The 16,477-nt window shown below is 39.7% G+C and overlaps 1 protein-coding gene across 3 annotated transcripts in view; it reads left to right on the top strand.

The window, feature by feature from the left end:
* Positions 1-16,477, top strand: part of RPS6KA2 (ribosomal protein S6 kinase A2) — a 428,828-nt gene that overhangs the window by 249,784 nt on the left and 162,567 nt on the right. For all 3 annotated transcript variants that reach the window (XM_060242135.1, XM_060242152.1, XM_060242144.1), the window contains one exon: positions 952-1,068. In XM_060242135.1, coding sequence (XP_060098118.1) covers positions 952-1,068 — 117 coding nt within the window. The remainder of the gene's footprint in view (positions 1-951; positions 1,069-16,477) is intronic.

The following is a 16,477-nucleotide window of genomic DNA, read 5'->3' as shown; positions in this document are numbered from 1 at the left end:
CTTGTTTTTCAGATGACCTATATTATAATATGCACATACCTTGGTATGAAGAAGATGGCTTTAGGCAGTGCTTTCAGGAGACCATTCAGAGTTTTCTCTCCATTGTCTTCCTATAGCTGAAGATTTTGCTATAAAACCAGATTTAGGAACATTGTGATGCTCACAGAAAGACTATGTAGGAAAAAATGCTCTAAGGATATTGTAGCATGAATCATACTTATTCTTCCTTTCCTCTGTTTAACAAATAATAGAACTACCGGTAGATGTTAAGGATCACCTTGATAGGCTAATGTGATCTGAAACAGATTGGTGTCTGAAACAAAGCAGTCTTAGGAACTGACTGCTGTGCTTCATTTTAGAGATTTTTTAAAAAGTTAATGATCTATCCTTGGATTTTATAAACAGAAATAAGTAAGAATCTTGTGTGTCACACTGAGGTACAAGGGACTGGATACAATGAATCATGAATGAAATGAGTTCACAGAATGAATTTCTCTCTTCATCCCCGGGCAGCACCCCTCGATCTACACCTATGAGTCAGGGAAACCTTAGCAAGAGAGTAGGATGCAGCATGGAGGAATTGGCAGAAATCACCCACTCATACTCTTGTTTTGTTTGCTGAAGAGCTTGCACAAGAGGTTCTCTTTGACCAGTTTTCCCTTGAGCTGTAAGCTCCCCAATTTTGCATCTCAATCCATTCCTAAGGGGCCTTTAACCCTTTGCAGCAGCTTTTCATGGGTTCATGAAGCCATAGGAGGAAAGGGGAGAACTGGAACTCAGTATGCTCAATAGAAGAAAAGGAAATACTATGTGAGGTGAAGTTAATTGTTCTGCTAGTACAACTCATGCTTTCCAAGTGACAGAAGAATTTGTGTGACAGTGGTTTAAATAAGTGATATATTTATTCATACTAATGCTTGTGCTTTGGTTTGTTTTCCTCTTTATTCACAGGAAGAAGGAATTGTGAAGGAGATAGACATCAGTCATCATGTTAAGGAAGGTTTTGAAAAAGCAGACCCATCACAGTTTGAGCTGCTGAAAGTGTTAGGACAAGGTTCCTATGGAAAGGTAATATTTTACAATATGTGGTCTGCTTTAGTGACATCTGGAACTATTACTGAATTAAGAAAGTAGCAACTTGATGACTAGCCAAAGAGCTGCTCATTTCAAAGAAGCAAGAAGCCAGGAAAACTTTTACTTCTCCCCACACTTCTGAATCTTTTTATACATGGCAAGATTCAAGTTCTGAGCTTGCATAGGGCGCTATGTTTCTAGCTCCTCTTTCTCAATAATATAAGTAATAGTTAATTGAAATCAGTAAAAGCTGTAGAACCACCACACCTATTTATTTATTTATAACTTGATTTTTCCCCAATGGGGAACTAAAACAGCTTATATTATTCTCCTCTACTCCCATTTTATCATCCATGTAATGATGTTACAGGAAGCATGTGGCTGCCCCTAAAAGCAGCATCTGTAGCACTTTCTTCTCCAAGTTCCCTTGATAGCACTGAGCAAAACATTGCAAGTTACCTTGTGGAGGAGAACAGGAGGTAGAAGAGACATGTGGGTCATGAAATGTATTTCTGATTTCTGTTGACAATTCCTGATAGCTGTGTTAGTCTGGTGAAGCAAAGTTTATTCCAGTGGCACTATGTTTGCTTAGCCTTTAAAGTGCTACTGGACTCCTATTTTATTTGACATTTATCTGGGCATCTGAACAGGCGTTTATATATTTGTGGATCTGAAAGGGACAGACTGGCTAAGATCCATTAGGGCTGCCAAGTCCAATTCAAGAAATATCTGGGGACTTTGGGGGTGGAGCCAGGAGACATCAGGGTGGAGCCAGGAACAAGGGTGTGACAAGCATAATTGAACTCCAAGGGAGTTCTGGCCATCACATTTAAAGGAACCACACACCTTTTTAAATGTCTTCCTTCCATAGGAAATAATGAAGGATAGGGGCACCTTCTTTTGGGGCTCATAGAATGGGACCCCCTGGTCCAATCGTTTTGAAACTTGGGAGACACTTTGGGGAGAGTCACTAGATACTATACTGAAAATTTGGTGCCTCTACCTCAAAAAACAGCTCCCCCAGAGCCCTCGAAACCTCCAGATCAATTCCCCATTATACCCTATGAGAATCAATCTCCACATAGAGAATAATGCTCAGCAGACGTGAGAGGATGCAAGGACTACAAATCCCAGCATGCACCTCGCGAAGGGAGGCCAGACTGGAGTGAATAGCAGGCCGGCGGTGGGCGGGTCTTTGTAACTCGGAGGAAGGGAGAATCCTGAAGCCAGGCAAGGAAAGAGACACGACGCCGTTCCACCCCCCCCCACCCCCGCTATCAGATTTTTAGGGAGCGGGGGATTAGGCTGCTAATTCAGGGGTCCCTCGGCAGAGCGGGGGGGTTGGGAAGCCTAAGATCCATACATGCTATTTATTTAGGTTTATATCCTGCCCTACCTTGCAAGTGGGCTCAGGGAAGCTCACATCATGTCACAACACAGCAGCAGTTTAAAACATTATATAGTCATTAAGGGTAAAATAATCAATAAAAAACATTAAGTAATCCAGAAATAATCTGGGTTTCCTAACTGACAATTCAGCAATTAACTACATAGTAAAATATGCTGGCCCCATGCTAGGAGGAGTGATGGATCAAGATGGATCAGGTCGACCACTCTGAATGACAGCTGATATGCGAGTGCCAAAGGCGGCCAATGCAAGGGAGGCCAATGTCATTGGACATCCACTGCTTGCTCCATTTTACAAGCCCTGCAGAATTGTAATCTCTGTGCAAATCTGATTGTTTCCCCCACTGATTTTCCATTCAAAAGCTTTCAAGGTCTCCAGGCACACCAGTTTCCCACTTGACTTAAAGTATGATCCCTAATGCCAAGCTAACACATGGTGTGGGATCTGAGGTCAGTTCCATCAATGACAAGGCAGGAGTAATTTTTCAGTTATTTCTCCCTTTTATCCCAATTCCTGATTTTCCCAAGCTCACATTGCATACTGTTTCTAAGGGTCTGCTGTCTCCCAGGAATTTCCCATTTTGGGAATCTCAATGGGAGAGTGGAGACAGAAAAGTTCTTACCTGATAGAATTGTTATTAACAGAAACTGGACTTTGGATCCAGTCCACTGCTGTTGTTTTCTTAATGTCTTGTCATTTAAGAGATCAATATTATTTCAGGGGAGCTTTTTAAAATTGGCAATTGCATGTATCGATATACCATTATGACAATATGTGTAACAGGTTCTCTGAATTCTCAGCTTTTATTTTAAAAAAACAAATCTGCTATCAAGATATGCCTTTTATCTTCACAGTGGCAGAAGCTAGATATTTTTAGGAATTCAGACAACCTGTTACATATATTGCAAAATAATATATTGCTGTCATGCAGTTGCCAATTTTAAAAAGCCTCCCTGGTGATGGGAGAAGGAACTGGCCACAGTGGGCATAGTGTAAGGGAAAATCTTCTATGTGGTAAGGAAAATCTCAACTTTCCTGCTCACATGACAGCCATTCAGATGGTTTGCCAGGTCTTGCCTTGGTCTTGGTAGGGGACTCCATTCATGCACACTTTGCACGCATGAGGTGCAATAGCATCACCCAGAAGTGATATCATTGCACTAGGCATGTTGTGCCATGGATGCTCTACGATTCTGGTAAAAAGCTCTATGGTACCATAGAGTTTTTACTCAAATGCTAGAGCAACCCCGGTGCAGTGCCCTGCACAATGATGTCACTTCTTGGTGACATCATCGCATTGGGCACATTGTGTACCAACGGAGCTCTTTGGGGGCAGGGATCTCCCTGCCAGCCAACTTTGTGCTGGTGGGTTGGGGGCAACCAAACCAGGGGAAACCTCATCCCCAGAAGGAGCTTGGCAGCCCTGCATTAAGATTTTACTGATATCTTTCCCAAAACTTCGCAGCAAAGCAGGTTTCTGAACATCATAGAAAAGCTGGGGAACCCCAAAGAGATGCACCAATGTGCCACAATGCTTTGGGGAAGTGAGGGGAGGGGAAGAGTACTTCCCAACAATATTGAACCTGGGTATATAACCTGTATGGAAATGGCCATGATTGTTTATGAATACCAGGGCTTTTTTTGTAGCAGGGACTCCTTTGCATATTAGAGTACACCCCCCTGATGTAGCCAATCCTCCAAGAGCTTACAGTAGGCCCTTTAAGAAGAGCCCTGCAAGATCTTGGAGGATTGGATACATCAGGGGGGTGCAACCTAATATGCAAAGGAGTTCCTGCTACAAAAAAAGTCCTGATGAATACTAATAATGTGATTGTGATGTTTTGCAATACAGTAATTTTTGTATATATTGCATTTTCCAATAGGTTTTGTACTTATTTTATGATCTCTTAAACAGCACACAGTGTTCACTGTTTGACTTATCTGTTTTGTGGGGAATACATCCAAATGCAATATTATTCAGTATTACATGGAACCAGTGACAAATGGCTAGTAAATTGATAGCTTTGCTTTCCACATCCAAATAAGACTAAGAAAGACTATAAGGCATATACAGGTTTCCACCCTCCCTCAGAGAGTGATATAGTTCCTTGTGTCATAAACAACATGTCTCATTTTTGAAATAATAATTCCTATCTATTAACTGCTGAAGTGGACAGCTTTAAAGGTTGAATGTGAAACCTGCTTGATAGAAGTTTCATGTTTTGGGTACCTGTATTTTGTGTCTTTATATATTCTGCTTTTTATTCACCTGAAGGATAAATTTAAAATATCTTGTGAATAGTTATTTTTTAAAAAATCAATTAGCTGCTCTGACAGTGCTTATTTTAGTCTTACAGTTTTGATTCAATAGCAGGCAAAATGTGAAATGGATACCTTTAAAAAAAAAAAACGGCCAGGCATTGCCATTTTACAAGGATTTGCAAGAAGGAGGGAAAACAGAGGTCCTCATGAACAGGCTACTTACAACTGAAGCTAGCCCTCCTATTTCCAAGGCTCTCTAATTACTTGATGGCTTCCAGAGAAGGTGAGGTGGCTTCATGCCAGTGAGAGGCCAAATCCAGCACCCACATTGCTGGCAAGCCTCCAAGCCCTTGTTAAGTCTCTTTCTGAGACTGGCAACTAGAGTTGCCAGCTTTGGGAAGTAGTGGAACCTGGAGACGGTGGGGTTTAGGATGATCTGTATAGAATTCACCATCCAAAACAGCTATGTTCTCCAGGGAACTGATCTTGGTCATCTGGAGATGCAATAGTGGGAGATATCCAGCTGCCACCTTGAAGTTGGTAATTCTACTGGCAACTTCAACCAAGGCTGAGCTGGGAGGCAGGACTTACCTACTAGCAGAAAAATTCAAACCTACTCCAACAAGAAAACAGGCCATGATGGTAGGTGCTCAGATGCCAGAGGGGCTGGGAAGAACAGGATGGGCAAGACCACTTGGGTCAGGCCAGGGGGCTGGTGGTGAGCTCTGACAGCATTTAAATGCCTTCAGAGCCTGCATGAACCCTCTCCAAACCTCAGGTTTGGGGAGGGTTTGTGAGAGGCGCATTCTCCCAAACCCCTGGTTCAGGAACCATGAACCAGCCTGGTTTGATCTTGAACCGTGGTTCACGGTTTAGTTCATGCCCATTCCTAGTCTGTATTGTAGGTTTGCCAGGTCCTGTCATCATTACAGCGGGGGGGATTTGTGGGTCGTTTGCACGATGTGCTGACATCACCCAGAAGGCACGCTATCACGTTAGCAATGTTGGGGGTGACACTCTCGGTTTTGGTTGTTGTTGTTTTGCAAAATGCTATTGTAAATTTGCCCTCAAACTATAGAGTTTTGCCTCCAAACCAGAATACCGTTGCATCCAGGACATCGTGCAGCAATGTCCCAGTTTAGGGGCAGAGCTTCCTCCACAGGCCACTGGTCCACTGCAGGGAGAAGCCCCTGAAACCGGGGGATCTCCTGCCTGGACCTGGGGACTGGCAACCCTGCTTTATTGATTTGGAGACAAGTGGATTAAAATTAAATAGTTTTCATTTCCATTGGTTTCTGTTCTCAGCAAAAGCAGTCTGCTTACCTATCATAAAGGGGAAGCTTCTGCCAGATCCTCACCCCATCCTGATTGCAGCACCTTCTTTCCAAGCACACACATTTGTCTTTGGCAAGCATGCAGCCAGGTTCAGCACCAGAGTAAAGAACAGAATAGCAAATAAACTGGACCTACTTTTGTTTATATATTATGAAATCAAGAAAGCACTTGTTACATTGATGTGGAAATACAGTCCATGGAAATGCCTTTGGTGAAAATCCTAGCTGACAGGAACTTCTGCTAACTTGTCTGGTGGAAAGATCCCCCTGTCAATTAGATTATCTGCTCACTTTCTCTCCTCACTGCTGCTGCCACTGCTTTCATATTGTGTAACTATGAGAAAACAAAAACAAGAGACAAGAATAACTGCCATTGCCAAAATATTCTGAAGATTTCTGTCATTATTATAATGATTAGATTTGGTATAACTTAAAAAATAAAGTTGATTAGTTTTATTTGTTTATTTATACTCCAGCCTTTTCCACCATAGAATTCAGGGAACTTTACCCAGGATTCCTAGCAGGTTTCCCAACTCAGCATGGACCAGACATACACCTGTTTAGCTTTAGCAAATATATGCTATCTGGCCTGTTCAGACATGCCCTGGGACCCTAAATATCACTTTCTGTTATTGTTTGCTTGGAATACAACCGGGACTTTTATTGTAGGAAAAGCCCAGCAGGAACTCATTTGCATATTATGCCATGCCCCCTGATATCACCATTGCTTCACACAGGGCTTTTTTGTAGAACTCATTTGCATATTAGGCTACACCCCCTGGTGCCAAGCCAGCCAGAACGGCATTCCTGCTCAAAAAAAGCCCTGTGTGAATGCATCCACAAATAGAGAACATCCTGGTATGCCCCCTTTTTAAAATTCATTATTCACTACTTTAAAGCTATTTACCTGTTTAAAGAAAAAAAGCAGACTGTATAATACAAATTAAGCAATGTTAGAAGAGATTGGTTAGAAAGATGAGTGTCAGATGAATGGCAGAGACTCCATGACTTTTTAATAACTACGTGGGAGGCCTACAAGATTCATGGGGGGATAATTCCACACATTTCCCCCCCCCACATCACAACTTCAGGCCCCACCACCCACCTTAACCCTGGTAGCAACAATGATGATGCTTGGGAGTCACTCTGAGCTTGGAGTGGCTCCACCATGGTGGCTAGGCCCAAGGTCTGTCCTAGAGTCCTTTGCCACAATGGTGGCTGGGTTTGATGCCTCTTCTGGCATCCACCATAGCAGTGGTTGGGTTTTCCATCACTGGGTTACTTTCCAGTGTAGTTTCTGTGATCCCCCACCACATTTCCTGTTAGGACTTTTGGCTTCCCCTCTTGCTTTGGCCTAATAGGGATTCACATTTCACTACAATTGGCATATTCCATAAGCACTTTGAAATCCTGCTGAGGGAGAACTAAGTATGTATTTAGCATCCACACTGCTAATGGGACTTTAATACTTTTAATACTTTTTGGTTGCCTTGTTTCAAGCATTGACATATCCTCTTAAAAACAAAAATATTTATTTTTCCTGCACTTGTTCTTGCTCAGTTTGTGGTAGAGGAGATAGTGAGAGAATTAGTCCCATCTGGATTCTGAGGAGAAGCTATAAAAACTTGCAGTGAAAGCTTGATAGTTGCTTTAGGTAGGGAAGCAGTTTAATTTAACTTAATTTAATTTTTTTATTTATACCCCTGCCCTATCCCACAAGCAGGAAAGTGAAATTGTAACAGGTAATGAAGAGAGGGCAGAACTACCCAATTCCTACTTTTCCTCAGTCTTATCTTCTGAGGGAAACAGTGCTCAACATGGCAAAAACAGAACATATAAGAAGGGTATGAAGTTCCAACCTAGGATCAACATAGGGGTAATACATAAACACCTAGTTTCTTTAAATGAAACTAAGTCCTCAGGGCCAGATGAAGTGCATCCAAGGGTTCTAAAAAACCTTGTGGATGTAATTTCTAAGCCTCTGGCTATTATTTTTGAGAATTCTTGGAGAACAGGAGAGGTGCTGGAAGATTGGAGGCTGGTGAATGTTGTTCCCATCTTCAAGAAGGGGAAAAAAGGAGGATTCGAGTAACTACCAACCCGTCAGCTTGACATCTGGGAAACTGGGCTAAAACCAATAAAATGAATTTTAACAGGGATAAATGTAAAGTTCTGCATTTAGGTAGGAAAAATCCAATGCATGGATGGGGGAAACTTATCTTATCAATAGTATGTGCGAAAAGGATCTAGGGGTCTTAGTGGATCATACGCTGAACATGAGTCAACAGTGTGATGTGGTGGCTAAAAAGACAAATACAATTTTGGGCTGTATCAACAGAAGTATATTGTCCAGATCACGTGAAATGATGGTATCGCTTTACTCTGCTCTGGTAAGATCGCACCTGGAGTATTGTGTTCAGTTTTGGGCACCACTTTTTAAGAAGGATATAGACAAGCTCGAATGGTTCCAGAGGATGGCGACAAAGATGGTGAGGGGTCTGGAGACAATGTCCTATGAAGAAAGGTTGAAGGAGACTTCCGGGTTTTGGACATGGCAGATTGAGCTGCTTCTCAGCAGAGGAGCAGACCAGAGCCTCTGTTCTGTTTAGAGAAGGTGATTGCAACACCTGCAGCCTACTTCTTCCAGGCAGGGAGAAGGCCAAGATATGCATATTAAGTTCTGAGGGGATTTACTTTGACTGATGAGGGACTCCAGTGGGGTTCCTTTTTGGCTTTGAAGAGTCCCCAGAGAAGGACTGCATTCAATCATCTACAGAGGATTTCTGAGGTCATTAAGTTGACTTAAATTCAGCAAGATCCAAAGCTTCTTTGGGACTGATTAATATCTATCGTCAAAAAGAGCAGTGTACAGAAGGATATCAGCATTGATGGTAAAAGATCTATATCTATCAGTCCGGGACTAATATAAGACTAATTTAAAATAAAAACAAAGGTCTGGATCCAGTTATATCATCTTAAACTAAGGAAGATAAAGGAGGGGGTATTATTGGGACTGGTGAAATTGGAGATATAAGATTAAAAGTGGAAAAACAAGTATTGTTTTGAATACCTGTGGTCGAGAGCAGACAACCCCCTCCGAAGAGAAATGCTGACTTAGTGAAGACGACACAAGAAATGGCATCATAGAAATAACGCAAGACTTCTTTACCATTGAAAACGAGACTTCGTGGCAAGAAAGGAAGAAGAAGCCATTAAGAGAAGGGAAAACAGCAAGCCTCCCAGCCCTCTCTAGGTCTTTAAATCGTAGAGAAGCATTGGCGGCCATTAAAAGAAGGTCAACATTTTAAAAATTAATTAAAAGAAATTGGGACTTTAAAAAATAGTGGAGCCGGCAGATATCACTATTAAAAGGTGAAATCTATTGGATTATAAATTCAGAATCAACTTTGGTGCAGTTTTGGAGAAAAAAGGAAAAGTTTTTTAAAAAGGACAGAAAAGCCGCGGATGCCATTTTGAATGAATAAAAATTTAAAAAAAATAATATCTGGACTTAAAAGCTTCAGGGAACATTGATTTTGGGCTCATATAAAAGAGCATGGTCCAATCTATAAGACTGTGTACTTAAAAATTGAATCTGAGAGGTCAACTTTGGAGCCTATTTAAGCAATGGGCAAATAGGGATGTCTGTGCAAAAATCAGCAACAAAGCAGATTCGAACGAGAGCTGGGTCACTTGAAGAAGCAAAAATGGCCAAATGGCAGGAGGCAATAGATGCTATGGAAGCAAGATTGGTAAAAATAATAAAGGAGAGAAAGAAAGAAAGAAAGAAAGAAAGAAAGAAAGAAAGAAAGAAAGAAAGAAAGAAAGAAAGAAAGAAAGAAAGAAAAAGAAAGAAAGACATTGAGTCCAGTGCAGAAGAGGTTAAAAAGGAAATTTAAAAAGAAATTAAAAAAGAAATTGAAGATCTTAGAAAAGATTTTCAAGCAGCGGTAAAGAAAGTTCAAGAGGTGGAAGAAAAGGTAAAAGACCAAGGTACAAGAATAGACATAGTGAATTCCACTATTCAAAAAATGCATGAGAAAGCACTACTACTTGACTGTAAACTAATTGAAAATCAGATACGGTTAAGAGGGGTACCTGAATCTACTGAGACTGATTTAAGGACATATATAATAAAAATCATTGCTGAATTTTTGGATGAAGACCCAGTCACCCAGATGAAACTAATCATCTCTATGACTACATTTATAGAGTAAATTCGGAATATGCCAGAAGAAACAAACTACCAAGAGATGTGGTAGTCAGATTTGTGACAAGAGATTTGGTGGGAAAGATTCTGAGTAAACAATTTGAGAGCACATTGGAGGTGGATGGCAGTAGTTTAAGAATCATGAAAGAATTCCCAAGGAAAGTCATCAGCAACAGGCGACTCTATAAGAAGTTGACAGATAAGCTGAGAGAAAAAGAATTGAGATACAGATGGGTACTCCCAGAGGGGTTAAGTTTTGAGTTTAAAGGACGGAGATTTACCATCACTAACACCCAGGAAATAGGGTGCATAAGGACTTTGGGGGAACAGATCAAGAATAAAAAACATTATGGATTACAAATTAATATCTTGGAATATAAATGGACTAAATTCACCACAAAACAGAAGGGCAATTTTTCATTGGATTGGGAAACAAAATTGTAATATAATTTGCCTGCAAGAAGTACATATCAAACAAACGAATTATAATTTTTTGTGGAATAAACAACTTGTGATGGAATTTTGTTCATTGGACAAGGATTAAAAAAGGGGTGTAGTTTTTTACATCAAACAAGAATTAGACCCAAAATTAATTTTTAAAGACGATAATGGCAGATATATTGTTGTGGAAGTGACGTTGAACTATAAAAGAACTTTGTTGTTGGGAATATATGCCCCAAATGGAGCAAAAGACTCTTTTTAAAAAGATATTATGCAACAATTAGACCAAGTGGTGTATGAACAAATTATGATAATGGGAGATTTTAATGGAACAGTAAAAAATATTCTGGACAGGTCTGGGGAAAAAAATAATGAAGTAAAATTACCAAAGTCATTTTTTGAGTTGGTAAAACAAGAGAGTTTAGAAGACATTTGGAGGGAATTAAACCCCAAAGAACATGACTATACTTATTTTTCAGCAAGGCATAATTCTTTCTCGAGAATTGATATGATATGGTCTACAAAAGATCTTGGACTACTAATGAAAAAAATAGAGATACTTCCTAAAATAAGGGCAGACCACAATCCAATAATGTGGTCTGCAAAATCAGGGGAAAAGACTCCAAAATGGCGGATAAATGAGGATTTGCTACAGAAACAAGAGATAGTGGTGTCTCTGGAAAAGGAAACTAAATGCTTCTTCCAAATAAATGAAAATGAGGACACTCAATTCCAAGTTATGTGAGATGCCTATAAAGCGGTAACGAGGGGCATCTTAATTACATTGAATAATAAAAAGAGCCAAAAATAAGCAAATGATGGACATTCAGAAGGAAATTGGAAAAAAGGAGAAGGAGCTTAAAAAGCGACCTGGGAAAAAGAAAATTATAAGAGAGATTACAATATTACAAAGTCAATTGAGACACCTGTTGAATAAAGAGGTGGAATGGAATTTAAAAAGACTTCAACAAAAATCTTTTGAAGGAGCAAATAAACCTGGGAAATATCTGGCTTGGCAAATGAAAAAAAAAAGGGAAAATAAAGTAATTAACAAAATTGTGTCGGGAGGAAAGGATATTGTTGATCATGAAGGAATTAAAAGGGAATTTTATAAATACTATGCCAAGCTATTTAGAAGTCAAAGCGTGGATAGAAAAAAATTGATTCGTATCTACAGAAAATTAATGTAAATCCCTTAACAGAAAATATGGAGAAGGTGTTGCATAAACCAATTGAAAGAGGAGAAATAGAGGAGGCGATTAATTCAATGAAGTTAGGAAAAGCACCCAGTCCAGATGGCTTTACGGCAAAATTTTATACAATGACTATAAAATATATGCAAGAATTCTTGCAGAACGGCTTAAACAGGATTTGAGTAGTTTTATTAAAGAAGAACAAGTAGGATTTCTTCCCAGAAGACAAATTAGAGACAATATCAGAACAGTTATAGACGTTATTGAATATTATGAGAAACATCCTGAAAAAGAAGTAGCATTATTCTTTGCAGATGCAGAGAAAACATTTGATAATGTACATTGGGACTTTATGTTTGCAGTGATGGAGAAACTGAGATTGGGAGGAGATTTTATAAGAATGGTAAAGGCGATATATTTTGAACAACAAGCAAGGCTCTGTATTAATGCAGATTTAACGGAAAAAATTACAATAAGTAAAGGAACAAGACAAGGTTGCCCTCTGTCTCCACTTATATTGATAATGACTTTAGAGGTTTTGCTAGTGCAAATTCAAGAGGATAAAGAGATAGAGGGACTGAAAGTGAAAGGTTTTTGTTATAAGTAGAGCATTTGTAGATGATGTAATGTTTATTAATGAAAATCCCACTCATGTAACACCATTGTTGCTTCATAAGATACAAGAATATGGAGAATTGGCAGGCTTTTATATAAACAAAGAAAAATTGAAAATTTTGTGCACAAATATGTTAAAGAGCAAAGAGGAAGAACTACAGAGGTTAACAGAGTGCGAAGTTACCTCTAAAGCAAAATACTTAGGTGTGGAAATAACAACAAAAAATATTGATTTGTATAAAAATAATTATGAGAAACTCTGGCATAAGATAGATGGAGATTTAATAAAATGGAATAAATTGAATTTGTCTATGCTGGGCAGAATTTCTGCAATCAAGATTAATGTTTTACCGAGAATTATGTTCCTGTTTCAAACAATTCCAATAGTGAAAGACAACAAACAATTTAATAAATGGCAAAGGAAACTTTCAGAATTTTTATGGGCCGGAAAAAAACCAAGAATCAAAATGAAAATCTTGACAAATGCGAAAGAGTGGCGGATTTCAATTACCTAATTTAAAGCTATATCATGATGCAGTATGCCTGAAGTGGATGACATTACTAAATAGAAAACTACTGGCATTGGAAGGTCATGGAAATGTTTTTGGATGGGATGCCTACATGTACTATGGGAAAAATAAGATGGATGGCTTCTTCTCAAATCACTATATAAAAAGCAACTTGTTAAATACTTGGTCAAAATATAAAAGATATGAAGATGAGAGGAGGCCGCTTTGGATTGTGCCAACAGAAGTAATAAAATTGTATTCAGATATTAAAGAAGTGGTTATCATATAAACAGCTTTTAAAAATTCAAGGAGGAAAGGTGGAATTAAAATCAGCCGAGGAGATACAGTATAAATATAATTGGTTTCAACTGCAACAAATAAAGAGTTTGCTTGAACAGGACATTAAGAAATATGGAATAAGACAAGAACAAACAGAATTGCAGAGAATGCTGTTTGGGGAGAATGAAAAGCTGATTTCAAAGACATATAAATTATTACTGAAATGGTCTACGGAAGATGAAGTAGTTAAATCACAAATGATAAAATGGGTGATAAATATAACTAAAGAAATTAAGATGGAGTCATGGGAACATTTATGGAAGAACTCTATGAAAATATCTAAATATTATAAAATTAAGGAAAATTGCTTTAAAATGTTATATAGGTGGTACATGACACCTAAGAAACTAGCAAAAATGAACAATCAGGTGTCGGATAGATGTTAGAAATGTAAAAAACAAGAAGGATCTTTCTATCATATGTGGTGAACTTGTGAAAAGGCAAAACAATTTTGGCAAATGATTTAGCAAGAGATTTTGAAAGTTTTGGGATATAATATTAAGAAGGTACCAGACTCTTTTTTATTGGGATTACAAATGGAAACATTTTTGAAACAAGATAGAATGATAATTTGGTATATGCTTTCAGCTGCACGGACATTATATGTGCAGATGTGGAAACAAGACAAAATACCAGTAATGTGGGAGTGGATTATGAAAGTTATGCATTGGAGTGAAATGGACAAGCTTACAACAATCTTAAAAGAACAAGACTTAGAGAAGTTTAAAAATGAATGGGCAAAGTTCCAAAAGTATGTTGAAAAACAATGGAATGTTAAAGGATATTTGGCGATGTTTGACAATGGTTAATCTCTAAAGAAACTATTAAATGAATTATAGTAAAAAAGCGAGATTATTGGAATATATCTTTTTCGGGGGGTTTTCTTTTTTGTGTTAATGATTTAAGGACTACTATGAAGATGGATTATAGTTATAACCTATGGTTTTTTCTTTTTTCTTGGATTTTTTTAATGAAGTATGATTATTTAGTAGATAAAGTTTTATCTTTTTAACAGATTAAATAAGAAACACTCCCGGGGGTCACCAAAAGGGGGGAGGGATGGAGAAAATGTATATGTATTAATTTTTAAACAATAATGTGCTATTACAATATATATTTCAGTATAATAAATTGTTTTAAACCTGTAAAAAAAAAGAGAAAGGAAGGTTGAAAAAGCTGGGTACGTTTAGCCTGGAGAGGAGGCAACTGAGAGGTGATATGATCACCATCTTCAAGTACTTGAAGGGCTGTCATATAGAGGATGGTGTGGAATTGTTTTCTGTGGCCCCAGAAGGTAGGACCAGAACCAGTGGGTTGAAATTAAATCAGAAGAGTCTCCGGCTCAACATTAGGAAGAACTTCCTGACCGTTAGAGCAGTTCCTCAGTAGAACAGGCTCCCTTGGGAGGTGGTGGGCTCTCCTTCCTTGGAGGTTTTTAAACAGAAGCTAGATGGCAATGAAGATCATGTGAATTTAGGGGGAGGTATTTGTGAGTTTCCTGCATTGTGCAGGGGGTTGGACTAGATGACCCTGGAGGTCCCTTCCAACTCTATGATTCTAAGCAGTCTCTGGGCGGCTTACAACATTAAAAACCTTACAAAAACATTAAACAAACCACATCCAAACTAGATAATACCATAATTACAGAATTAACAGAAACCATGACCCACATAATTTGCGACAAGTCATAAACCACATATCGACTGATAGTGTTCAGCATAACATAAGCACCTAGATGGTAAGGTGCTGGGGGGAGCGATGACTTCAAGGGTCACCCGCTGAATCAATTAAAAGCCTGGCGGAAGAGCTCCATCTTAAAGGCCCTGCGAAACTTAGATGTCCCGCAGGGCCTGGATCTCCATCAGGTGGGAGACCGGACCAAAAAGGCCCTGGCCCTTGTTGAAGCCAGTCAGGCGTCCTTAGAACCAGGGATCACAAGAAGATGTTGTGCAGCTGACCTCAGAACCTGGGGGGGGGGCTTATATGGGGAGAAGCAGTCTTGAAGATATGCAGGCCCCAGGATGTAAAGGGCCTTAAATGTAAGGACCAACACCTTGAAACGGATCTGATACTCAAGGGGTAGCCAGTGCAGTTCGCACAGCACTGGATGCATCTACGCCTGTAAAGGCCTCAATTCTAATAACTGGGCTACCATGTTCTGCATCTGCTGGAGTTTGCAGAGCAGAATCAGGAGTAGCCCCATGTAGAGAGAGTTACAATAGTTCAGTCTGGAGGTGACTGTTGCATAAATCACTGTGGCTAGATCATGGGGGGATAAGGTAGGGGGCCAACTGTTGGGCCTGCCTCAGATGGAAAAAGGAGGCCCTTGCCATGGCGGCAACCTGGGTCTCCATAGATAAAGAGGTAACCCAAGCTCTTCACCTCTGTTGATGGCACTAATTGAGTACCATCGAAGGGCGGGAGCTTTACCCCATTTCCTGCCTCTCCCCCGATCCAGACACAGGACTTCCATCTTAGATAGATTTAACTTCAGTCGGCTCTGTCGCAACCAACCAGCCATGACTTGCAGTGCCTCACCCAGTTCATCAGGGGTGGAGTTTGGATGGCCATCCATAAGTAGATAGAGCTGGCTGTCATCAGCATACTGCTGACAACCCAGCCCATATTCCCAGACCATCTGGGCAAGGGGGTGCATATCTATATTAAATAGCATTGGGAAAAAGATTGCCCCCTGTGGCACATCATATTCAAGTGAGTGTCGCTGGGACAATTTCCCACGGAGTGCGACCCTCTGTCCTTGACTATGGAGAAAGGAGGTCAGCCACTGTAAAGCTAATCCCCAAATCCCGGCGACAGCGAGGCGGTGGGTCAACAACTCATGGTTGACCATATCAAACGCTGACGATAGATATAAAAGTATCAGCAGCGTCAGTCCACCATGATCCAGATGTCTCTGGAGATCATCCACACGTTTCAGGTGATATGGAGTTATGTATTTTTCTTTTGGGCTGGCTCAGTGGATGGCCTATTCTTGCCACATTTAAAATCAGGATGGTGTATTCTTTGGTATTTAGTGCATAATCTAGAGGTTTGTTTATTACTCAGCACATAACAATTTGGATAAGGTAGTT

The sequence above is a fragment of the Heteronotia binoei genome, chromosome 1 (assembly GCF_032191835.1).
Source record: "Heteronotia binoei isolate CCM8104 ecotype False Entrance Well chromosome 1, APGP_CSIRO_Hbin_v1, whole genome shotgun sequence".
NCBI classification, from domain to species: domain Eukaryota; kingdom Metazoa; phylum Chordata; class Lepidosauria; order Squamata; family Gekkonidae; genus Heteronotia; species Heteronotia binoei.
The sequence above is the reverse complement of the archived record's forward strand: the minus strand, read 5'-3'. Positions and strand labels throughout refer to the sequence as shown.